The sequence below is a fragment of the Bolinopsis microptera genome, chromosome 1 (genome assembly GCF_026151205.1).
Source record: "Bolinopsis microptera isolate Bmic1 chromosome 1, MBARI_Bmic_1.0, whole genome shotgun sequence".
Classification (NCBI taxonomy): Eukaryota; Metazoa; Ctenophora; class Tentaculata; order Lobata; family Bolinopsidae; genus Bolinopsis; species Bolinopsis microptera.
Window position 1 is genome coordinate 7,501 of NC_087072.1, and position 25,695 is coordinate 33,195.

A 25,695-nucleotide genomic window follows, 5' to 3' on the forward strand; every position below is an offset into this window, starting at 1 on the left:
TAACTTACCCACCGCCCCACTAAAAACGTACCAGCCGTCTAACTTACCCACCGCCCCACTAAAAACGGACCAGCCGTCTAACTTACCCACCGCCCCACTAAAATACGGACCAGCCGTCTAACTTACCCACCGCCCCACTAAAAAACGGACCAGCCGTCTAACTTACCCACCGCCCCACTAAAATACGGACCAGCCGTCTAACTTACCCACCGCCCCACTAAAATACGGACCAGCCGTCTAACTTACCCACCGCCCCAGGGGCGTGCGCTTTCTCCTGGGTGCCCCACTAAAAAACAAATCCACAAACCTGCTCATTTGTCCGAGGTCGACAGCGTTACCGTGACTGAACAGTATCGTAAACAAAGGGTTCTTTACTGGTCGTACCATCATGCACGCAACCTGGTGTTTTTCAGTAATTTTGGAGTGATCTCACTGTGTCGACAATACAAATTCTTCAGAATTATGATCTAACAAAAACGACCAATGCAATAGCCATGACCAATGACCATCGTGTGTAGCAATATTATATGTAGCAAGACATCGCCAAATATATGATACATTATTCAAGTAAACGAAAAAGTGAAATGGAGTAGAAGTAAAGTAAAACTGAATTGGAGTAGAATGTGAAATGACGTTAACATGGTTACAAGCTGTACCTTGTTTCCTCTGGAGCTGCGAGTAGTGAAGCAGTCGATAAAGCTGAGTTCTCTGTCGTTGAACTGCCACTCTGCCCGCTCAGTGAGAACCAACTCTTGTGTCCCATCCTCCTGTGAAGATAAGATGTTATGTTGGGTTCAGAGTCAGCATTTATCAATTTATCAAATATTAACTTAACCTTTTTCAACTTCGACTAGGAACTAAAAAATAAAAATACAATTAATATTTGCAGCCAAGAAGTTGTAAAGACATTACCTTTGTGACAATAGTGTAGCTAGTAACCTAGTAACCAGAAGCTAGTAACCTAGTAACCAGTAGCTAGTCAAGACATTACCTTTGTGACAATAGTGTAGCTAGTAACCTAGTAACCAGAAGCTAGTAACCTAGTAACCAGTAGCTAGTAACCTAGTAACCAGTAGCTAGTAAAGACATTACCTTTGTGACAATAGTGTAGCTAGGTTCAGGAGGGACAAATGCAAGTTTAGCTGCTATTCTAGACGGTATGGGAGGACAACACAACAAGCAGCAGATGTCTGCGAGGCTGAACCCGTTCATACCACTCATAAATTCATACTTCCAACTTGCGACATAAAATCTAGAATAGAGAGTAGATGTTAAAGTTATATAAAAAACTATAGAAAGTGCTGTAAAGAATGCTGCAATTAAAATGGTCAGGGAATTCGCAGTTGTCTTTGCAGTAATTATCAATTTCGACGAATGATTTACTACAGGTGACTCAAATCGAAGTGAATCAAATGACATTGTCCATATTCTACCCTGCAAAATGTGTGAGGCATAACTCTTTAAAAGATACCGGGAAAAACCTAATGAAAGAAGCAGGGTGCTCAGATGTTTAGATAGAACACCCCTTATTCCTTGTCAATCCAAATGACTTCCGTGTTAGAACCAATATAACAGATATATAGTAATAAATTAATGTTATTTTTATACAGCACCCAAAGGTTAAATAATTTAAATTTAACCCTTATGCTCAGCTGTAAATGATACTTAAATTAACGAGAGTGTGCATCTTTGCCTTAGACAGAGGTGAAACAAGAAACTGTTCAGAAAACAGGCGTTAATAACTGTAAATAATATCGTGACTAAATAAGGCAGATGCACCTAACAAGTAGGGTTAGCAGGTTTTCTAACAGAGGACTTGAGGAAAGGATGATGACTGCAAGAAATCACAGTATGAAACTCATCAGCCTATCAAATATAAAAATCAGGATAATAAAAATGAAATTCCCTAAAATATTAAAAATTCTATAAAAATTCTATAGAAATTCTTTTGACTCCAAATATACAAACAATCTGAATACTCCAATACACAATAAAAATTGATTGAAAAAGTTTACTGCAGAACAGTAACTGACGATAAAAATTATATCTGAAAATCCAATGTACAAGAAGAAAACAACAATTTCAAGAAAACAACATACAGTCATACCAAACAATCTCGGCAACATAATAGTAGAGACGGTGAAATAAAGAGTGGAAAAAAGATGCTCTAGTGATGAGGCATAACTCTTTGAAAGATACCAGGAAAAACTTAACGAAAGAAGCAGTTTCCAAGACCCAATCTTGATAAAGGTCTCCTTTATTAGAATTTTGTTTTTTTAGTAAAACAAAATGCAGCATATGGATGAGACAACCTTACATTAAACATGTTGTGCTCAAATACTGACTGAAGTGCACAAGCAATTATTTAAAGTGTACCACCATATATACCTGAGTGCTGCTTTCGACACTGTAAAATTGTATACAATATAAAATAGTACAGTAAAATATCTACAAAATTTACATGCAAATCTAGGAGACCTCAAAGCTCGTCTTCTGGGGGATGAGGTTGTAGGAAACGTCTTGCAGTTCAAGATGCTGGGCTGTTGATCTTCCTCTGATTCCCCTCAGTGCAATGAGTGTACTTCTTAACAGATCAAATCTGAATCGTGTTCTGATATGATTTTTGACTTGGCTCTTGGCTTCTTTTTTGTGGTCAGCTATCATCTCAGAGACACGATCTACAAACACACTGCAGAGCGGTCCCATACCTCCGGAGGTTGTGAAGACTAGAGGGACAAATGATCCTTTCTCTGACTGAAGTACTCTCTCTTCATACAAATCTTTCTTTTCTTTCTCGTGATCTCTATAGATTTTATCTAGTGTATTTGGGTCACAGATAGGATGTGTGACCCTGATGTCAAAGACACTTTTGATCATAGCAAATTATAAAAAATTATTCAAACAATAACTGGCGGGATTATAGCCTCAGTAAACCACTGCCATGGACTGTATGATGCCTGGGCGAAAGTCAGGAAAGTTAAGTGTAAACAAGGCGAAACTGACACAAAAGGGGGCACATGCCTGTGTTCTATCTGCTGTAATAAAAGAAACCGTTATGATGACTACAAAGAATATAGAAAGGCTCTAAAAAAGGTTCGTAAAAAGGCTGTATCTGAATATTATTCTGACAAGTTTCTTGAAACTCAGGGAAACTCCAAGAAAACCTGGGAACTTATAAATAAAATTCGTGGCAAACAGAAACGTGATATCAGACCTATATTTACCATAGACAATGAAAAGATAACTAATCGCAGAGTTATAGCGAATGAATTCAATAAGTATTTTGTATCCCTAGCATCTAACCTTAATGCAGCCTACACAGAACTAGGAGAGATACAAATAAATCAGCTTCCAAGTTTCTGTGACCTCTTACCTAAATCGAATACAGCTAATATATATCTACATGACTGCTCACCTGAAGAGGTGGCTAAGATCATATCGGAACTTCAGAATGGCAAGGCTAGTGATATACCAGTACATATAGTAAAGGCAGTATCAGGCATAATTAGCCCACTACTATCGGTTTTGTATAACGAATGTATGCAACAGGGAGTTTTTCCAGACGACCTAAAAGTAGGTAAAATAAGTCCAATATATAAGAAAGAAAATGCTGAGCTTCTTGAAAATTACAGGCCTATCTCAACCTTAGCGATATTTGGTAAAATACTTGAGAAAATCATATTCTCCAGGCTTTACAGTTTCTTTCAGTCACAAGGATTATTATATGAAAATCAATATGGCTTCAGAAAAAATCATTCGACAAGCCATGCACTTAACTTCTCTGTCGACTACATTGAAAAATCACTAAGAGATAAAAATCATGTACTAGGCATCTTCATTGATTTAAGTAAAGCTTTTGATACAATCTGTCATGATAAACTGCTTAAAAAACTGAATGATTATGGAATTCGAGGGACTGCAAATAAATTAATAGCCAGTTATCTCTCTAATAGACAGCAATATGTTTCAGTACTTGGAGAAGAATCCGAAAAACTGTCTGTTATATTTGGTGTGCCTCAGGGGTCAGTATTAGGTCCCTTGCTTTTCATTATCTACATCAATGAAATATATAGAGTATCAGACCTAGGCAAGTTTATACTTTTTGCCGATGACACCAACATATTTGTTGTAGATAAATGTATAAAAACACTTTACTGCAAAGCTAACAAAATTCTTAAACTTGTTCATCAGTATATGAAGAGTAACTTGCTGCATATCAACACAAAGAAATGTTGTTATATCCACTTTAAACCGAACTGTAGAAATGAACCAGATTCAAACACCAATGAATTAGAACTGACACTGAATAATATAATAATTAAAAAGGTAGAGGAAACTAAGTTTCTTGGAGTCATTATTGACCAAAAACTGAACTGGGATGCTCACTTAAGAGCGTTAAATCGTAAATTGAAATGTGAGATTGGTAGACTATGTGGAATTAGACGCTGTGTACCTAAAAAACTATATAAGGACCTGTACCACACCCTTTTTGAATCACACCTATGTTATGGAATATCTGTTTGGGGAGGTGTATCAAATAATAAACTAGAAGCCATATTTAAAACACAAAAGAAATGCATAAGAATTCTCTTTGGTGATAATGATGCGTACTTCAATAAGTTCAAAACATGTGCCAGAGTAAGGCCTATCACTAGGGATAAGACCGGTAAAGTTATCAAGCAGATGTTAGGCAAAGATTTCTTTGAACTAGAACACAGTAAACCAATCTGTAACGAGTATAACTTCCTGACTGTCCACAATCTTCATAAGTTGCACTGTTTACTGGAAATGTTTAAAATTAATAAGTTCCAATCACCAGTCTCAATGTTCTCTTTATTCAACAGGTCACCAAGACGAGACAACTACTTCATCCCACCCACTCCATCCTCACTATTCATCTACCAATCAACCAGTATTTGGAATCACTGCCGTAAGTCAACGAGTGAAATAGACTTCTCCACTCCTATCAGTATATTCAAGAATAATATTAAGAAAGCTTTGTTAGAACTACAATCTAAATATGACAGACAACTATGGTGCAGTTACAACTTTGATGCAAATGAATTATCATTGAAATAGGTTAATTAAGTAAACTTAATCATATGAGTAAACCACGGTGTTATTGCAAAGAACCATGACAAGGGTATCAGACCTATATTAATCTAAGAGACGAAACAAAACGAATCATCATACAACAAATTTTAAAATCCTGCGGCACAGGATCCTGTTGTTGTTTTCCTACTCTGCCTCTCCCAAACCCCTCTCTCCTTCTCCTTTCTTCAGGTTTATTCTTCAATTTTCTAAATTAGATAGCAGATATATTTTCTTTCGAACGCGAATGTAGTAATGGCATTATACATTATTTGGTATCCTATGTATGTTGTGTTTAGTGTTTGCTAACTAGGTATGTGCTATATATTTTGGAGAATTTTGAGACTCACGACGTCTCGTCCCATGGGTTGAGTTGTAAGCTGAGTATATGTTCAAATCGCCTTACTTCGTATGGTGAAACATCGACAGGTATGCCTTAGCCTTTGGGACGAGTGTTTGCCCACCGGGGATCCAAAAATTTGATCACCATGAACATTACTTTGACACGTGAACTTATCAAACGACTGTAATGATTCCATTAAATTTTCTTAGTACATTTAGCTAGTTTATTGTAGATACACACGATCACAGAATAGAAGAGCACAATTGGGCTCTTTGTTCTGCGGCCGAGTTTCCTCGGTGGGCCGACAGGTTTTTGTTGTGTAGTAGTGCTGGGGAAAAACACGCTTTAAATATCAATGAATGTAAATATTGTTAATTGACATTAGTGCCACAGTTTCTGTGGTAAAAACAAATTTATGGTTAAACATTATATATCGTAGAAGGGCATGATTTACGCACATCACCAAGCATCTGGATGGATAATTAACACACAAGGATAAACTGACCTTTAAACATGACCACCAGCAATATCATATAATCATAGCTCCGAAATAAATAAATTGCTCTACATAGAAACATCTGGCCTGATCTTATCACATTGTGGTCCCCAGGGGTTCGGTAAAGCCCTTACAGGCAACTGGGTCCTTTTACCAGCCACAATTAAACTAGTCATGCCAGTACTGTCATAAACTGTAACCAACTATTTAAAAATAAGATATCTTTTGCTAGAATTTTAAATTGTAAGCCATAGAGCAATCTTCTCAATTTTAAAATTTAAATATAACATTTTACCCTAACTATGATGTGGTGGCATTTCATACTTAACTAAAATTCAACTTTGAAAGTCAATAGATTATTAGTCACAACAAAATTATAGTTTAAGACATCCATTTTGCATTGTGTATCCAATATTAGAATTTATGATATGTATTGATTGAATAATTGGTAATAAATTTAACTTTTGTTTTATTAAATATACACATAATTTTCACAATGACCCTATATAAAAACAACCCTTCAAAAAAATCAATATATTCCCTATCTCAAATATTGGGAGAAACATTTGAATATTAACCTTGGCCTTGTGGCTCCAAATTCAAATCTAAACTGTTTATATCTACAAAATTCTTTCTTGCACCTCTGTCCCCCGTAGAGAAATCACTGTTGTTCTTAGGATTTCGAAACGCTTCCTTATGTATCCAACAGCATCTGAATACCTTTGCCCTGTGTGGTATTCCATCTTGCTAGCAAGCTTCTTTACTAGTCTTTCAGCTTCACCACCCATTCCACCAGATGTTGAGAAAACTAACGGCGTGAAGCTTCCTTTCTCTACTTCCAGAACCCTTGCATTGTATCATGGCAAATTAACATATTGAGATTGGGATTGAGGGAATTGCCCTAAAATGGCTCACCAGCTTCATCCGTGGTCGTTGTCAAAAAGAGAAAAAGTCAAGGTACAAACACTCCTGCTAAATTTTAAACTGCTCCATGGGCTAGCACCTTCATACCTGTCAAAAATTGTCAAGTACAATTCCAGTGGTGGCAGAGATGTGTCTCTTCATTGCCCTATAAACAGTCCACCCAGAGCCTTCTCTTCATCTGCTCCAAGATTATGGAACAATCTTCCTCTAGAAATCAGGAAATGTGTGAACATCATGAACTTTAAGGAAAAACTAAAATATCACCTGTTTATAGAAAGTCACCTGTTTTTAGAAAGTCATTTGATATATATTGAGTAACTACATTACTGAGAAAAGACAATTTTTTTTTTGAGAAAAGACAATTTTTTTGAGAAAAGACAATTTTATTATTTATCACCAATTCAATACATAATCAATAAATATATATCCGAATAAATTTGATTAAAAATTAAATGATACAAGTATGCTAGCAGCTAGCGCGCTTATATTTGATAAATATTCACGCTGTTAAAATGGGTTTTACCACACCGCCACTCACATTAGCACAGTTGGTGAACGGACCCAGGCGCTGTTAAGCTTTTTTTTACTAGAAGATCTATTAAATTTACATTCTATAGCAAGTCAATTTTACGCTTTAAATTAAATTATTTTAGATTTTTAAGTTCTAAGGATTTTCGGGCAACATTTGAGATAATAAATTTTTTGTGTTTCACTGCTTCTGCCTACAAAATTGTAGTGTAAGTCAGAAAAAGAGGCTTTATCCCGGGACATGCCAACATGTTTTGGGTTGGCACCCAGGAGAAAAATAAAAGTAAAAGTAAACATTATGACATAACATCATCACACATGTCTACAACGTATCAAATCACTATATGGAAAAAATATAAAGAAAGCACCCGTTAAAACAAAGAGTTTGAACGGGTGATACTCGTAAAATATTTGTTCCATAGGAAAACAAATTTAAGGAAAAGAAATTTAAATTTTGGTATTTATTAATAACAATCAAACCATATCATATCATAAAAATAAAGCCGTTGGTTGACTGCTTCAGTAAGGTAAATATTTTAAGCTTGAAGGTGCCCTGCGCATTTGCAGAACCTCATGCGGCGATCACATGATCACGAGGACCTGTGAGCGCGAGCGCCAAATTTAATTTTATTTATATTAATTAATAATTATAATCAATATTATATTATTATAATTAATATTATATTATTAAAATTAATATTATATTATTTCATATATTAGGACCATCGACGAGTCCAGCTCGGCGCACGTCCTAGTAGGTTATATACTTCACTTAACCATGTGCTTTCGCGCCGCTGCGGGCGCGCTTGTTTCACAAGGCGGGCGCGCACCACTGCAAGCACAAGGGCTAGATAGAGCAAGTTATAAACCTACAAACCGAGTTGTACTCTTTGACGGTCTTGAAACAAATATTTTACGATATTACCTGTTAAAAATTCAGCCAATCAGAGTACAGAAATTCGCACAGTTAAAGTTTACTGGGCGGCGCTCAGCCTGTCATTCCGCCGAATCTTTATTCAGTTTATGAACATAATTGATAATAGGCTGGGGTCCCCAGCTAAAGTTAAAGTTTGAAGTTGCGAACTTTTGATCGCGCGCCGAAATGAGACTTTTTCTGGAGATAACTCAAAATCTATTCACATAGCCATGTATATACGCGTAGAATATACTGAGGCGGTCGCGCACTACTGCAAGCGAGAGGGCTCTGATTAGAGCAACAAAATCTACGTTGTCTCAAATTCCCCCGGGGAGGGGGGAGGAAACGATATTTTCACTAGAGGAACATTTTGCAAAAAACCAAAAATTTCTAGTATCTCTTTTATTTTCGAAGTTAGGCCCCAGCCAATAAGTTTTCCTTTGTATCACGTTTTGTAGGTTTATAACTTACCAGGACGCGCGCCGAGTTGGACTCGTCGACGGTCCTAATATATGGAACAAATATTTTACGAGTATCACCCATTAAATCACGTTGTGCGCTCCTACTAAATCGCTCGCCCAAATTTTAAGAAAATTCTTGTGAAAAGGCCCTTTGGGCATGAAAGTGATCTAGATCACTTTTTGGACGCTGATTCCGAATCACCCTTGTAGCGCGATGCGTTACTGTGCCGCGCCGCGCACTCAATGAGGCTTCTCACAGCTAGATCGGCGAGATGCGCTACTGTGCCGCGCCGAGCTGCCATGAATTGACATCGTCAATTAAGAATTACCCCCATGACGTAGGGTTAAAATGCTTCCCTGGAGAGTTATGGGCAAAAAACCGTTTTGGTCACGTGACAGGCTAGTAAAATACGATTTCGATTGTTTGTGGCCCGGGTTAGGGTTAGAGTTGTGGTAATGGTTATGGTTAGCTTCGGGGTTATGGTTAGGGTTGGGATTAGGGTTTATGTAAAACCGTTTTGTACGGCTGCAAAACCATAAAAACCAAAGTCACGTGAAATTTTTGGGTGAGCGAATTAGTAAGAGCCCACGTTGTGACCCCCACGGTCGTTTCACTATCGTCCTGACGATACAGGGGGAGCCGCGCACTCGTGTGCGGCGGGTCATACAACGTATGACAAGGTAACGAAAAGGTGGTGCTCAGCCTGTCATTGGCTGCGCCATCGACCATAACTTGAATTGTTAATGTTTATAGAAATAAATGATTACGCCTGAGCTGCCGCTGGTGTCCAGGTAACCATTTTGTCGACGGATATGTTACAATCTAAATTTCTTCAAAGTAGTAGTGCGCGCCGCTTGCTTTACTGGGCGGCGCTCAGCCTGTCATTCCGCCAAATCTTTATTATATGTTTATGAACATAATAGCCTGGGGTCCCCAGGTAACGCTTGCTTTGAGGCAAGTGATACGAAGTAGCGCGCACTGGTGACTGGGCTAGTCCATTAACAATGGACAGCCATTTTGTGGCTATTTACCGCGAAATTGTGCGCAGCAAGGTCTTGGTAAGCTATCGCTTTTCCTTTCACATTATTTAGTGCCAGTGGTACTGTACTGGTAAAATTTCTTCAAATTTTAAACCCGTCACCAGTCATAAAAATGGCCCTATAATCCACCCCAACATGCACTGTGCGTGGTGAACTTTGTTGTTTGTAATTTAATTGTATGTACAATCATAAAACATTGATTTTTAGTGAAATAATTTTTGGTAAACATATCTAATATTGATCATTGATTTATACAAAATATAACAACGAATATTATTAACATAATCATAATTTTTCTCATACCATGGACTCAGCACTTATTGCCGAAGTTATACTTGCGTCCCCCCTTACAGTCAACAGTGCTGCTTGAAAAACTACAGCAGTGTTTGCAACTTAAAAACTAAGTGAGGTTATCTTAAATCTGACAAAATTGTAACAAAATAATACCGTTAATTCATAATTGGTTTCGGCGTTTCGCAAAATTTATAGTCTATATTCGGTCTTCTACAAGCACAGAATAAGTAATAACATATACAATATATTACATATATTACACATAAAAAGCTGTGCATAATTCATAATTGATCAGAGTCTAAGTTAATGATATGTGACCTAAGGAGTTGAGATGAAGCACTCTAGAACGGCCGAGTTATAGGATGATACTTATAGTTATTAATTATAATAACTTTACTCGCATCTTCATCGCATACAACAGCAGAGTCCACGTAAAGCCCACTTGGAGTAGTGAACATTCTCGTTGAATATGTCTGAAAAGATTAAGTTATAATACGGGAACAACTTACATTTCAAGAATACGGCCACAGTAAAACAGCTTGGGGAAAGGGAAATCGCCGAACAGTAAATCGACTATCGAGGTGTACACTGTACGGCAAATGGAGGGTATGACGCGATCTCAGTCAGATTAAAGTACTCGGGGTAGGGCTTATTGTTTATGGAACTTTATGGTTCACATTACATGGTTTCCTCTCCGCACAGTATTGGTTCTTCATTAGTGGTAACGGTTCACAGTTATGCACAAACGCTCAAGTAAGGGGGAGATGAACGAAGTAACGAGTCTAACAAGCTTTTCGAGATGAAAAACCCAATTCTAAGCCTCTCAAAGGATCTTGTGATATCAAACAAAATATTTACTGGGCGGCGCTCAGCCTGTCATTCCGCCGAATATTTATTTATTACTGTCACCAAGATGTAATTAGATCGAACGCAGAAATTAGATCGAACAGGTTCGATCTAGGAATTAGATGGATATTTTCACAAATTTTTGGGAAATGGGTTTTAATGTTTATTTAAATAAGAAGTTAGAGTGTTTTAGAAAACAGTGTGTGAAGAGCTTACCTAAGAAGAAGAGAGGTTTGTCGTCCATAGCACGTGTAGAGTAGACGGGGCACTGGTACAGACAGTGGGTCCTGTCCGTCTGACTCGGTCCTGCTGTCACGTGGATTACCGGGAGCTGGGTGAACTTGGACTTGGGGGCCACATCCTGCATCTGGGGGGACTTAATATTTAGTGTTAGTTAAGGGGGTAGTGTTAGAGGTAGTGTTAGGGGGCCACATCCTGCATCTGTGGGGACTTAATATTTAGTGTTAGTTGAGGGGTAGTGTTAGAGGTAGTGTTAGGGGGCCACATCCTGCATCTGTGGGGACTTAATATTTAGTGTTAGTTAAGGGGTAGTGTTAGAGGTAGTGTTAGGGGGCCACATCCTGCATCTGTGGGGACTTAGTATTTAGTGTTAGTTGAGGGGGCCACATCCTGCATCTGTGGGGACTTAATATTTAGTGTTAGTTGAGGGGTAGTGTTAGTTGAGGGGGCCACATCCTGCATCTGTGGGGACTTAATATTTAGTGTTAGTTGAGGGGGTAGTGTTAGGGGGCCACATCCTGCATCTGTGGGGACTTAATATTTAGTGTTAGTTGAGGGGGTAGTGTTAGAGGTAGTGTTAGGGGGCCACATCCTGCATCTGTGGGGACTTAGTATTTAGTGTTAGTTGAGGGGGCCACATCCTGCATCTGTGGGGACTTAATATTTAGTGTTAGTTGAGGGGTAGTGTTAGTTGAGGGGGCCACATCCTGCATCTGTGGGGACTTAATATTTAGTGTTAGTTGAGGGGTAGTGTTAGTTGAGGGGGCCACATCCTGCATCTGTGGGGACTTAATATTTAGTGTTAGTTGAGGGGTAGTGTTAGTTGAGGGGGCCACATCCTGCATCTGTGGGGACTTAATATTTAGTGTTAGTTGAGGGGTAGTGTTAGTTGAGGGGGCCACATCCTGCATCTGTGGGGACTTAATATTTAGTGTTAGTTGAGGGGTAGTGTTAGTTGAGGGGGCCACATCCTGCATCTGTGGGGACTTAATATTTAGTGTTAGTTGAGGGGTAGTGTTAGTTGAGGGGGCCACATCCTGCATCTGTGGGGACTTAATATTTAGTGTTAGTTGAGGGGTAGTGTTAGTTGAGGGGGCCACATCCTGCATCTGTGGGGACTTAATATTTAGTGTTAGTTGAGGGGTAGTGTTAGAGGGGGCCACATCCTGCATCTGTGGGGACTTAATATTTAGTGTTAGTTGAGGGGTAGTGTTAGAGGGGGCCACATCCTGCATCTGTGGGGACTTAATATTTAGTGTTAGTTGAGGGGTAGTGTTAGAGGTAGTGTTAGGGGGCCACATCCTGCATCTGTGGGGACTTAATATTTAGTGTTAGTTGAGGGGTAGTGTTAGTTGAGGGGGCCACATCCTGCATCTGTGGGGACTTAATATTTAGTGTTAGTTGAGGGGTAGTGTTAGGGGGCCACATCCTGCATCTGTGGGGACTTAATATTTAGTGTTAGTTGAGGGGTAGTGTTAGAGGGGGCCACATCCTGCATCTGTGGGGACTTAATATTTAGTGTTAGTTGAGGGGTAGTGTTAGAGGTAGTGTTAGGGGGCCACATCCTGCATCTGTGGGGACTTGATATTTAGTGTTAGTTGAGGGGGTAGTGTTAGAGGGCCACATCCTGCATCTGTGGGGACTTGATATTTAGTGTTAGTTGAGGGGGTAGTGTTAGAGGTAGAATTAGGGGGCCACATCCTGCATCTGTGGGGACTTAGTATTTAGTGTTAGTTGAGGGGGTAGTGTTAGAGGTAGTGTTAGGGGGCCACATCCTGCATCTGTGGGGACTTAATATTTAGTGTTAGTTGAGGGGGTAGTGTTAGAGGTAGTGTTAGGGGGCCACATCCTGCATCTGTGGGGACTTAATATTTAGTGTTAGTTGAGGGGGCCACATCCTGCATCTGTGGGGACTTAATATTTAGTGTTAGTTGAGGGGGTAGTGTTAGAGGTAGTGTTAGTAACTTGGACTTGGGGGCCACATCCTGCATCTGTGGGGACTTAATATTTAGTGTTAGTTGAGGGGGTAGTGTTAGAGGTAGTGTTAGGGGGCCACATCCTGCATCTGTGGGGACTTAATATTTAGTGTTAGTTGAGGGGTAGTGTTAGAGGTAGTGTTAGGGGGCCACATCCTGCATCTGTGGGGACTTAATATTTAGTGTTAGTTGAGGGGGTAGTGTTAGAGGTAGTGTTAGGGGGCCACATCCTGCATCTGTGGGGACTTAATATTTAGTGTTAGTTGAGGGGTAGTGTTAGAGGTAGTGTTAGGGGGCCACATCCTGCATCTGTGGGGACTTAATATTTAGTGTTAGTTGCGGGGGTAGTGTTAGAGGTAGTGTTAGGGGGCCACATCCTGCATCTGTGGGGACTTAATATTTAGTGTTAGTTGAGGGGGTAGTGTTAGAGGTAGTGTTAGTTGAGGGGGCCACATCCTGCATCTGTGGGGACTTAATATTTAGTGTTAGTTGAGGGGGTAGTGTTAGAGGTAGTGTTAGGGGGCCACATCCTGCATCTGTGGGGACTTAATATTTAGTGTTAGTTGAGGGGTAGTGTTAGAGGTAGTGTTAGGGGGCCACATCCTGCATCTGTGGGGACTTAATATTTAGTGTTAGTTGAGGGGGTAGTGTTAGAGGTAGTGTTAGGGGGCCACATCCTGCATCTGTGGGGACTTAATATTTAGTGTTAGTTGAGGGGTAGTGTTAGAGGTAGTGTTAGTTGAGGGGTAGTGTTAGAGGTAGAATTAGGGGGCCACATCCTGCATCTGTGGGGACTTAATATTTAGTGTTAGTTGAGGGGTAGTGTTAGAGGTAGTGTTAGTTGAGGGGTAGTGTTAGAGGTAGAATTAGGGGGCCACATCCTGCATCTGTGGGGACTTAATATTTAGTGTTAGTTGAGGGGTAGTGTTAGAGGTAGTGTTAGTTGAGGGGTAGTGTTAGAGGTAGAATTAGGGGGCCACATCCTGCATCTGTGGGGACTTAATATTTAGTGTTAGTTGAGGGGTAGTGTTAGAGGTAGTGTTAGTTGAGGGGTAGTGTTAGAGGTAGAATTAGGGGGCCACATCCTGCATCTGTGGGGACTTAATATTTAGTGTTAGTTGAGGGGTAGTGTTAGAGGTAGTGTTAGTTGAGGGGTAGTGTTAGAGGTAGAATTAGGGGGCCACATCCTGCATCTGTGGGGACTTAATATTTAGTGTTAGTTGAGGGGGTAGTGTTAGAGGTAGTGTTAGTTGAGGGGGTAGTGTTAGAGGTAGAATTAGCAATTAACCGCTACTGTAACTTGTAGTAGTAGTAGTTACTACTACTACTTATAACTGTATTCTCTTAAACTCCTTCTCTGGAAACTGCAGGCTTATTAACCTGCAGTTCTTCTACCTTGTCTTAAAAGTGAGGAATTGTTCAAAAAGGCATTTGCTCGTGAACACAGGGATTATTCCTGCTAGATATTTAATATCACTTTGTTCAATCACATTATCAATCATCATGATGTAATTCAAATTTATCGCCATATTTAATAAATTTAATTTCAACGCGTTTGCATCCGTTATTCAGGCAGAAAAGAAAGTTCAAATTAGGTCACTAAAACTAAGTTATTATCATGTTATCGAGTGAAGAGTCTGTTTGATAAATGGTTGTCTCAACAACTGCCGTAACTAATCAATAGCATATTATGGTCGATTACCACATTCTATAAATATAACAAAACATATTTGCATACATGCAAGGAAGTGTCTGTGAAATACCGAATATATGCATTTTGGGCTCGGATATCTGAGAAGACCAGTCTGATGATGTGATTACGTGATGTTAAACTAGAGGGAGTGTGTTAGTTACTGTCCAGTGGTGGTGTTTGACGTCACACTTCTCCTTTTGGTTGGTGACGACTGCCGGATTTTGTAGGCTGGGTGTAGCGGGTGAGGGAGTTGCATCACGGTGTCATGGTTTGGTATAAATGTTCCTCCTGCACCGTCTACCTCACATTTAACCGATCTTTTCTATCGACTTGTTTGTTTTGCACTAGTAAACCCATCTATTTTACTGCTCGATAGTATTTCTGTGAAGTCCAACATGACTCTAAGAGTATTAGTTTTACTTCTCTCCCTCTTTGTTGCTGCCCTCTCCTACGAATACGATGATGATCAAGAAAAAGCCTGCTCTTTCGGAGGAATGAAATACCTGTGTGAGAACTACGAGATCTGCTCTGAGTTCGGACTGATTGACGAGGACGCTAAGAATGCTCTTTGTGGAGCTTATCTCGATGAACTCAACTTTAGCCCAAGTAATGGTCCTGTCTCCACCTCTGATACTAGAGCCGAGACTGAGCGACCCACAAAGGAAGAAGAGTACCCCACTACATATGTATACACCAGTGAGAACGCTGTCACCACTGGAGACTCCTATTCGTCCCCTCAGCAGACTACTGAGGCTGATGATACCTTCACCACCTACCCTTATACTACAGAGGCAGAAGCTGAACCCACCGTAGACCCTGAAGTGGTGAAACAGCCCCCAGTCATCACCATCGCTCCAGTCAATATTACTGTTGCTCCTGGTGGAACTGGTAGATTTGATTGTGAAGCAAAGGCCGCCATGACCCCGCAGATTACCCTTACCAGGAAAGACCAGCTGTCCAGACCCAACCTGGAATCCTTCAATGCTTTTAGCAGCGGTCATGTCAGTCAGACGACCATCAACTCTATCACAATCAACAATGTGGACGAACCTAATGAAGGCTGGTACACCTGTCTTGCCTGCAACAGACAAGGCTGTGATGAAGTGGACGCCTACCTGACTGTACTGGATCTGTGCGAGGGAGTGACCTGCCCCGGGGAGAAACAGTGTGTCGGGAACTACGCTGCTGGACACGGACATACCTGTGAGTGTCCTTCATACTGTGATAGAGCGGACATGTTCGCCAGTGACTTTGTCTGCTCTAACTATTGTGAGGAACAATTCAACGAGTGCCTGATGAAGGACGATGCTTGCAGGAACGACAAGTTCGGAATTGAAGTCATGAACAAAGGAAGATGTGGCAAGATCGAGAACCCAGAGATTTTGGAAGAGGAATTCGCTCATGGAGTCTTCGAGCTGGAGGAAGGTGATGAACTGATTCTCGAATGTAATGCTATAGGATTCCCTGAGCCTGAGATTGTGTGGTACAGACACGACGAGATTGTAGGACATGGCAACTACCTGATAAAGTCTGTCTTTGTTGCTGATGGTGGGGAGTATACTTGCGAGGCTGTGAACTGCATGACCACCAAAGTTAGTAAAATTCTAGCTGCTGTCGTAGTCAAAGAAATCCCTCCTCCTCCCCCTGCTGTTGTAACCACTATTGCACCGGTTATCACATCCACTGAACCAGCTTCCTTCGACAACATCATCGTGGAAACCCCTAGAGCTACTTGTGCGGTAAGTTCTAGCTTAAGTGTTATGATAAAAATTATAGTTTTCCAGTGTTGTCTTTTATTACATGTTTGTAAATTACGCAAAATATTAATTTTGTGTTTCCCAACGTTCAAGTCACATCTTAGTTAATTATTTCAAAGACAGTCCCATCCAAACTTTCAATCTGACATATCTCAATCCTACAGGTATACGGAGACCCTCATTTTCTGACCTACGACAAGAACGCCTACACCTACATGGGACTGTGTGACAATGTCCTCGCTATGGACTGTGAGTCTGCACGCTGGTTCGTCTACGGAAGAATGAGGGCATGCGGAAAGACCGGGGGTTCCTGCTTGGAGTCTGTCACCGTCTTCGTTGATAATGATGTTCTTGAGCTTCAGAGAGGATGGTTGGTGAACAGAAACGGAAAGAAGCTCGTCACCAAGAACAGGAAAAATAAAGAGATCGTCGTGAAAGGAAAAAAACAAGATTTCACTTTACTATTTGACGGAGCTATGCTCACTCTCACCGCTATCCTCGACACCAGAGCAACCGCCGTCCCTGGAACCTACGTAGAAGACAAGCTTGTTGTCCGTTGGGATGGTTTCGTCTCTGTTCAGATCCAAACTCCCATGAACATCAGAACTTGTGGAATGTGTGGAAACAACGACGGCCGACCTGAGAACGACATGAAGAACCGACATGGCAAAATGATCGACAACGTAAACGTGTTCGGAAAGGCTTGGCAGATCGATCCCATGAGAAGATGTCCTGAAACCCAGAAAGCAAGAACATCTGAGGAGGTGTGCGGAGAGAGGTACCAGGAGGTGAAGACGGAATGTGAGCGAGTGTTCAGCATCACCAAGTTCCAGGGTTGTATTGCAGCTGGACACGACACTGCCCAGTGGATAGACAGTTGTGTCTACGACGAGTGCGAGGGACTTATGCAGAAAGAGGAGTTGCCTCCTAAATGTGTGGTGGCTCAAGCTTACGCTACTCAGTGCGGTAACCTGTTCTGGGAAAATGGAGACCCTGCCCCAAGGATTAACAACGATATCACCAACTGGGAGATGGAAGCTGGATGTCCCGATGAAGCAAAGAGGTACCAACCCATCCTGGACACGGGATGTCCTCAACCTACTCTCGAGGAGGAACTCGCTGGAACCTTCTAAATCAACTAAAACCTACGATTGATACGAACTTAATTTTTGATGAACAATTGTTTAATACCGTGAAATAAAACTGCATGAAATTGTTAATCCTATTTGATAATATATAACTTTTTATAAAGCTAACACATTGTATGCTATTTTAAATGAATTGTATTTTCTGATGATATTGCTAACGAAATTTAATTTACGAAAAAGAAGGGGTAATTTATAGTTATTTGTATTTATTTGAAGGGGATTTTGTTGTTGTGCTTTGTATAATGGTTTTTCAGAATAACACTTAATAAATTTGTTTACATTATTTCGTTTCGACCCACGTCCCACAATTTATATTTTAAATTCATCCCAAAATCAATAAAAAACATCACAAATTGTGCTTTCAAGGTTTTCAAATGAACTGAAATAAAAACAACAGTCCTTTTTTAACTTGGTGAAATTTAATAAAGGCTTATCCAGGCTTAAATTTAGGGTGTAATATCATAATTTTCAGCCTTTTTTTCTGAGTAACCTGCAGCGAGGACAGTTGGTATAATATATTGCCACGTTCAACATCACAATAATAATTAATAGAAGTTTAAACACTTGAGTCAGGGAAAAAACTATAAATTCAGTTAACAACACTTATATCAGGATATAACACGTCACGAATTTAACAGCAAGCATTTCAGGCTTATTATTCAGCTTTTACTCTGTGCTAGCTGTAGTGGGTGGTCGAGTGCTAAAACTTAAACTTAAACTGCTCTAAAAGATGTGCTGACTAGTTACCTGGTATTGTAGTATAATATTCTGAAACATTGTAACCAGTTTAACTTCGAAACAACTTTAAATTTAAAATCGAAAAATATGCTTATTACTATTAAGAATGAAAAGAAATTAGCAATTTCATATGTAATACTACCATTCTGATGAGTTTTATATCGCAACATTTCTAAGTGGATTGGTGCACTATCGACAAAATGGTCCAAATATAAGATGAATTCTTTAAGAAATTCGATCTTGAGAAAATTGTTGTAACTTGTAGATGATGTCTGTAGTTGTGACGTCACGTAGCAGCCGGTGACGTCACGTAGCAGCCGGTGACGTCACGTAGCAGCCGGTGACACTACGTCACGTAGCAGCCGGTTACTTTTACTCGGGAGGAGAGGATGGGTCTAAAACTACAAAAATCTGGCTAACATTTTATGTGAACCATCCCTGATACTAATAATAAGACAATCTAAAAGTGTTGCAAATTAACTGTTAGGACTATTGTAACTGTATCCTGGGCACACTGTGCTGCATCATTGTAGTGCTCACTTGTTACTATCCTATTCACTAATTCACACCGTTTATAAATGGCAACGTTTGACTAGTACGTCAATACAGCTGACCAAACATCAAAACATGTCAATTGCTTACTGCTTATTCTTTTAATTTCAATTTCATCATCGTCCATTCATCAGTCATCACCATCCTAGAGGCGTGAGCTAGCCGGCTAAGCCGGCTTAGCCAGCCGATTGAAATTGCCGGCTTAGCCAGCCGATTGCCATCGGCTAGCCGATCGGCTAACACATTTTCAGCAGTTATCACTTATCTCTACTTCAGGCCGGGAATATAGACGGCATGTAACAAATTATACCATGATCGACTTTAGAGATAAATTTCATAAATTTCAGAACCGTCAGACGGATTGTCTTAAAGACGAAATTAAAGTATATGAGGCCTTGCAGTGCCCTAAAAACTTTCTGTCCAAGATGGACACTCTTAGATTTTGGAAATGTCGTAGTGATACATTGCCCCTTCTTTCAAAATTAGCATGCGCTATATTTTCGGTTCCTGCATCCGCTGCTGATGTGGAAAAAACATGGTCAGCAGCAGGGCTGACTGTAAACAAGATGAGATCAAAGATCTCATCAGACAATTTAAAAGCCATTATGCTCATTAATCGTAACAGAGATCTTTTGTTAAGTTTTATAAGTAAATTAGAGATTGACTCTGACCAGTGAGAATTTCCTAACTTATTATTGACTAACTTATTATTATTGAAGTTATGAAATTGTATCACTTGTTACCTTCCATTTCAAGTTTTGCCCTTAAAATCGACATAAAGTATAAAGAAACATAAAGTATAAGCCAATCAATTTTAATACAAAATAGTAATATTAGCAAAATAAAAATTTTTGGTACAATATCTGATATTAGGATCTGGTAACCCCATTCCCAGTTTTAGCCGGCTTAGCCGGCTAGCCAGCCGATTTTTTCTCTTAGCCAGCCGATTGCCGTCGGCTAGCCGGCTCACGGCTCTACACCATCCTTAACTTGACCGACGAGATTAAGAAGCAGAATAGCGTTGACTATCTGCCTACCTACTGCAGCCTGCCTACCTACTGCAGCCTGCCTACCTACTGCAGAGTTCTTTCTTGATTTTGACACCACTTGGGGGATCAAATTATGGGACCTTTAAGTCTTATTATTTCTCTTCTTACTGTTCAAAAGGCTTTAAAAAATCAATCAATCCATCGCATCAAAATCATTCCAATGGTGCGTATCTCTCTCATGGTTTTTCACGAAAAGTTATGCTAAATTTGATCATGGTGTCATATAGATATAGTATAAATATAATAAAATTGTTAATTCTAAATTCCGACTACTCCATTGGTATTGTTGTATCTTTGACATAATTATCTATTTTCGATATTCTATTGTTTTAAAACCAATTCATTAAACACAAATTTTCAATTTATGCCATTTATTAGAGATTAAACCAGTTTACAATATATCATTTGATATTTTAACGAATTCTAATTCAATGTGGCAGTATGGGTTGCGTGCTGTTTGCTATTGCTCACACCAAATGGCAACCTAGATAAATCAACAACTAATTATTACTTTTTACATATGAAATTGTGGATAGAATAAGTAAGATTGAAGATAATTGTTTTTCTTGATCACGACATTTCTATCAGGATGGATTCCATCTGCTCCGCCATCTTACAATGATGCAACACATAACGAAAATAACCCAATATTTCAATCCTGAGTGACGATCAAACGCCACTTGCTATGCGGAGCAAGTTAAAGTAGCGTTGTAGTGTCCAGTATCACACCGGGTGATTAAGATAGACAAAGCTAAGTAAATTGGGGACAGGCTTGTCATAGGACTTTGAAAAACAAGCTTGCTGTCCGCTTGGAGACCACAGGTCTTTGATCCTGATTGTAAAAACTATGTTTCCAGATGAATTTGAGGATTATAGGAATAACTCAAGGTATATGGGTTTAATGGTGTGAAGAATTGATGAAGGTCCAGAAAAAAATCCCCATCAATTAGAGGCTGCTTGTGTTTTGTTCTGGCTTTCCTGGACTTATGGTTCAAAGCATTCTGTGTGCAGTCTTTTGTCCCACGTCCGGGATCATTGTCTAAAATGTCTTCCTTGCGTCTATGTGACTGGCATGCTGGGATAGGCAAATGGCAACGCCCAGTCGTCAATGTAGTTCTCAACAATAAAGATATGCATGCTAAACTCAAAACATATAGCCTCACACAAGTGAGTAATATTATCCTGCCAATAATTCGTTTAAATACTTTTAAATAAGTATTTAATCGTGGAAAAGATCGGTCCAATAAGACACACAACAATTTTTGTGTCTTTATCATCCTTAAAAACATTGTAAATGTTGTCGTTTTTCATAATAATTCCACTATTGCATAATTGGCAATAATGCAGAAAATTTTAATTTCTGGGGGACTGATGATTTTCAATCACCTTTATAACCAGAAATTCCAAATAGAGATTTTTCCCGATCCCTGACTCAAAGTGCCGAAGCAAAAACAGTCAAGGACAAGGTGATAGCGAACGAGGTTTTTTTGTATATGGTAGCTTTGTTACCGTCAAGCGTGCGTGCCTGCGAGCCGTACGTGCCCTATTAGTTATAACTTGGCGGAGTTTTGTCACTCTGCAAAGTTATTTTGCACAATATTCTGAAATCTCTAGTAGCAGGGAGGGGTTTACCGAACTCTAGTAGCAGGGAGGGGTTTACCGAACTCTACTAGCAGGGAGGGGTTTACCGAACTCTACTAGCAGGGAGGGGTTTACCGAACTCTACTAGCAGGGAGGGGTTTACCGAACTCTAGTAGCAGGGAGGGGTTTACCGAACTCTACTAGCAGGGAGGGGTTTACCGAACTCTACTAGCAGGGAGGGGTTTACCGAACTCTAGTAGCAGGGAGGGGTTTACCGAACTCTACTAGCAGGGAGGGGTTTACCGAACTCTAGTAGCAGGGAGGGGTTTACCGAACTCTAGTAGCAGGGAGGGGTTTACCGAACTCTAGTAGCAGGGAGGGGTTTACTGAACTCTAGTAGCAGGGAGGGGTTTACTGAACTCTACTAGCAGGGAGGGGTTTACCGAACTCTACTAGCAGTGAGGGGTTTACCGAACTCTAGTAGCAGGGAGGGGTTTACTGAACTCTAGTAGCAGGGAGGGGTTTACTGAACTCTACTAGCAGGGAGGGGTTTACCGAACTCTAGTAGCAGGGAGGGGTTTACCGAACTTGATAGCAGGGAGGGGTTTACCGAACTCTACTAGCAGGGAGGGGTTTACCGAACTCTAGTAGCAGGGAGGCGTTTACCGAACTCTAGTAGCAGGGAGGGGTTTACCGAACTCTAGTAGCAGGGAGGGGTTTACCGAACTTGATAGCTAAATGCATTTTATACTTAAGGAACGAAGTCTAATACTGCACCACCAAATATGCCGTGTTATATAATACCATTAAAATGTTCGCTGTTTCAAACTTAAACGTACCTAGACTAGAACCTTAGTTCTTTGGAATACCATTCAACCGTTTATGTAACTCAGACAAACGCATTTCTTACATTGGCCCAAAGCTATATAATAACTATATAACAAAAGGGTCAATATTGTAAACAAGGATACAAAATACCCGCGCCGGGTTATAAGACATATGTTACTCTCTATCTGTCTTTGACTGCGCTGTGACAGAGACTGTAAAATAATTTGAAGGTTGCAGTACTTCGACAAATATAATACAAATTGCTTCGTGAATGGTTAAATAACGACTTGGACGATCCCGCCTCCATCGAAGAAAAAAAATTAAAGAAGAATTTAAAGCTGCAACCTTTAAAGAGGTCTCTGCAGCAAATCGTTTAAAAATTCAAACTTTCTCATCGTCTGTTTACTTGAAGAGCCAATAGAAATGCGAGGTTTCTAACTTGGCCACGGAGTCAGTGATTTATATGATCTTGTAACTAAGTTACAATATCTTATAAATCTAAACAGTTCAGTAAAACAATGCTGCTCTGTTTTTTAGCCTATAAAGGTTAAGTTTGCTTAATGAGTGGACAAAGAGAGACGGGAGTAGTAACAGAGACAGCGAGAGAGTGGTAACAGAGACAGCGAGAGAGTGGTAACAGAGACAGCGAGAGAGTGGTAACAGAGACAGCGAGAGAGTGGTAACAGAGACATCGAGAGAGTGGTAACAGAGACAGCGAGAGAGTGGTAACAGAGACAGCGAGAGAGTGGTAACAGAGACAGCGAGAGAGTGGTAACAGAGACAGCGAGAGAGTGGTAACAGAGACAGCGAGAGAGTGGTAACAGAGACAGCGAGAGAGTGGTAACAGAGACAGCGAGAGAGTGGTAACAGAGACAGCGAGAGAGTGGTAACAGAGACAGCGAGAGAGTGGTAACAGAAACAGCGAGAGAGTGGTAACAGAGACAACGAGAGAGTGGTAACAGAGACAATGAGAGAGTGGTAACAGAGACAGCGAGAGAGTGGTAACAGAGACAGCGAGAGAGTGGTAACAGAGACAACGAGAGAGTGGTAACAGAGACAGCGAGAGAGTGGTAACAGAGACAGCGAGAGAGTGGTAACAGAGACAGCGAGAGAGTGGTAACAGAGACAGCGAGAGAGTGGTAACAGAGACAGCGAGAGAGTGGTAACAGAGACAGCGAGAGAGTGGTAACAGAGACAGCGAGAGAGTGGTAACAGAGACAGCGAGAGAGTGGTAACAGAGACAGCGAGAGAGTGGTAACAGAGACAGCGAGAGAGTGGTAACAGAGACAACGAGAGAGTGGTAACAGAGACAGCGAGAGAGTGGTAACAGAGACAGCGAGAGAGTGGTAACAGAGTCAGCGAGAGAGTGGTAACAAAGACAGCGAGAGAGTGGTAACAGAGACAGCGAGAGAGTGGTAACAGAGACAACGAGAGAGTGGTAACAGAGACAACGAGAGAGTGGTAACAGAGACAGCGAGAGAGTGGTAACAGAGACAGCGAGAGAGTGGTAACAGAGACAGCGAGAGAGTGGTAACAGAGATTAAGTTACCCAGGCTTAATAAACACTTTGAATGAAGATATGGCGGAGTGACAGGCTGGGCGCCATCCAGTAAAGAGTAAGCTTAAAAGTGGGAAGAGAAATTACGCTCACAGCAATGTAGGGTTCCTTTGTGATAGTCAAAACGCACTAACTAGCGCTTAATAGCGCTAGTTAGCGATGGTTATCGAATATCTGAGGCTCCACAAGCGCTGGTTAGCGCTAGCTATCGCTAAATGAGCGCTAGCTATCGTTAAATGAGCGCTAGTTAGCGCTAGCTATCGTTAAATGAGCGCTAGTAAGCGCTAGCTATCGCGTTTAGACTATCGCAAAAGAACCCAATGTAGTAATAATTATGATTGAAGAAACATAACTAGTATAGCCTTACCCTTTGTAATAAGTAGTAGTATTGTGGTGTTACCTATTGTAGTAAGTGTGCAGTCTACTTTGTAATAGTTAACTTGTGGTCCTAAATGTTTGTACCCTGAACACGTAGCCTGGCGCCTGGCCTCATCACATGGTTACTAGTGGTAACCATTAGTTACTAGTGGTTACTAATGGTTACAGTGAACACGTAGCCTCATCACATGCCAACACATCAGAGAAATAATAATTTTATAAACTTATAAATATTACGCATTGTCACCAGACAATGGTACCATATGGTAAAAGGCACAAACTTTAATTGTGGTCTCTCATACTTTGATAGAGCGTTAATAATATAAGTTAATATAAGAAAACATTTAAAGTTTTAGTCTAGACTATAAACTATTTATATTATTTAAAATGTTTTCTTAACAAGTTAACATTTAGGTTGGATAAAAATCAGAGTACTATTAACTCAGACTTTTTTAAATTGGTACCGTTTTATCTAATTTATTTATATATTTATATATATCTGACCTTATAGTTGAATAATATCCATCGCTGAAATTATATATATTGTTTGAATGACCTATCAGAACACTATTAACTCTTAAGTCGAAGTAATAAAACTAGAAGCAAAATAATAAGTAATGACGCCTGTGTTCGAATCTTGTGGAAAAGCCATAAAGAGAGTGGGACAGTGTCACTCCGTTCCTGAAAAAGACCAATTTTCTTCCAATAAGACAACGAATAGAGTATAAAATTACTCTAACCGTATTCAAATGTGTCAACAATATAGCTTCAGACTATATAACCAAATGTATTAACCTGTAACTGTTTTACGCACAGAGTAATACTAGTTCATCCTTTATGTTCCTCCTGTCTCAAAATATTGTAAGACTGAGTTTTAGTTACTGTGAACAATATTGTTTAAAAGGAGACTGAAGACTTATCTTTTTGAAAAAGTATCCAGAAGACAATATTAACTGTTAACACATCTGCTAAAGATTAATGACTCGCCATTGCTGCCCAAAACTTGGCAACTACAAATGAATGCTGCGAAGTGCGAATAGATAATAGATAACAGATAATAAAGTTAGCTTCCTTGAAACAGGCTGTTAGCGAAATGGCCGTTAGACTTTTTAAAAACTGAATTGTAATTTATTGGTAACTGTTCCCGCGACACATACGAGACAGGGCAGTATTAGATTTATTAGTTTTACTCAGTGAACTATGACAAGACTTCAAGAAATGGTGCAAGACAACTTCCTCGCACCAACCGCACAATCC

The 25,695-nt window shown here is 40.1% G+C and overlaps 3 protein-coding genes across 4 annotated transcripts in view; 1 reads left to right on the forward strand and 2 right to left on the reverse strand.

Moving 5' to 3' along the window:
• The window catches only part of LOC134816950 (alpha/beta hydrolase domain-containing protein 17B-like), a 91,885-nt gene that overhangs the window by 3,766 nt on the left and 62,424 nt on the right, over positions 1 to 25,695 (reverse strand). For both annotated transcript variants that reach the window (XM_063826020.1, XM_063826012.1), the window contains exons 2-4: positions 1,093 to 1,252; positions 657 to 767; positions 308 to 399 (exon numbers count right to left, since the gene is read on the reverse strand). In XM_063826020.1, the coding sequence (XP_063682090.1) occupies positions 308 to 399; positions 657 to 767; positions 1,093 to 1,221 (332 nt within the window). In that variant the 5' untranslated portion in view covers positions 1,222 to 1,252. The remainder of the gene's footprint in view (positions 1 to 307; positions 400 to 656; positions 768 to 1,092; positions 1,253 to 25,695) is intronic.
• Positions 11,789 to 12,481, reverse strand: LOC134823650 (mucin-2-like). The gene has a single exon (XM_063835186.1). It carries the CDS (start codon positions 12,479 to 12,481, stop codon positions 11,789 to 11,791), a length of 693 nt encoding a protein of 230 aa, XP_063691256.1.
• On the forward strand, positions 15,075 to 17,988 carry LOC134819889 (uncharacterized). Its single transcript, XM_063830044.1, has 2 exons — positions 15,075 to 16,588; positions 16,771 to 17,988. Exons 1-2 carry the CDS (start codon positions 15,245 to 15,247, stop codon positions 17,737 to 17,739), a joined length of 2,313 nt encoding a protein of 770 aa, XP_063686114.1. The 5' UTR covers positions 15,075 to 15,244; the 3' UTR covers positions 17,740 to 17,988.

Excerpts from the sequence above, each read along its gene's own strand:
- LOC134823650 (XM_063835186.1), bottom strand. The coding sequence starts at position 12,481 with ATGTGGCCCCCTAACACTACCTCTAACACTACCCCTCAACTAACACTA.
- LOC134819889 (XM_063830044.1), top strand. The coding sequence starts at position 15,245 with ATGACTCTAAGAGTATTAGTTTTACTTCTCTCCCTCTTTGTTGCTGCC. Across the intron at positions 16,589-16,770 it reads CCCCTAGAGCTACTTGTGCG|GTATACGGAGACCCTCATTT; the intron begins GTAAGTTCTAGC and ends TCAATCCTACAG.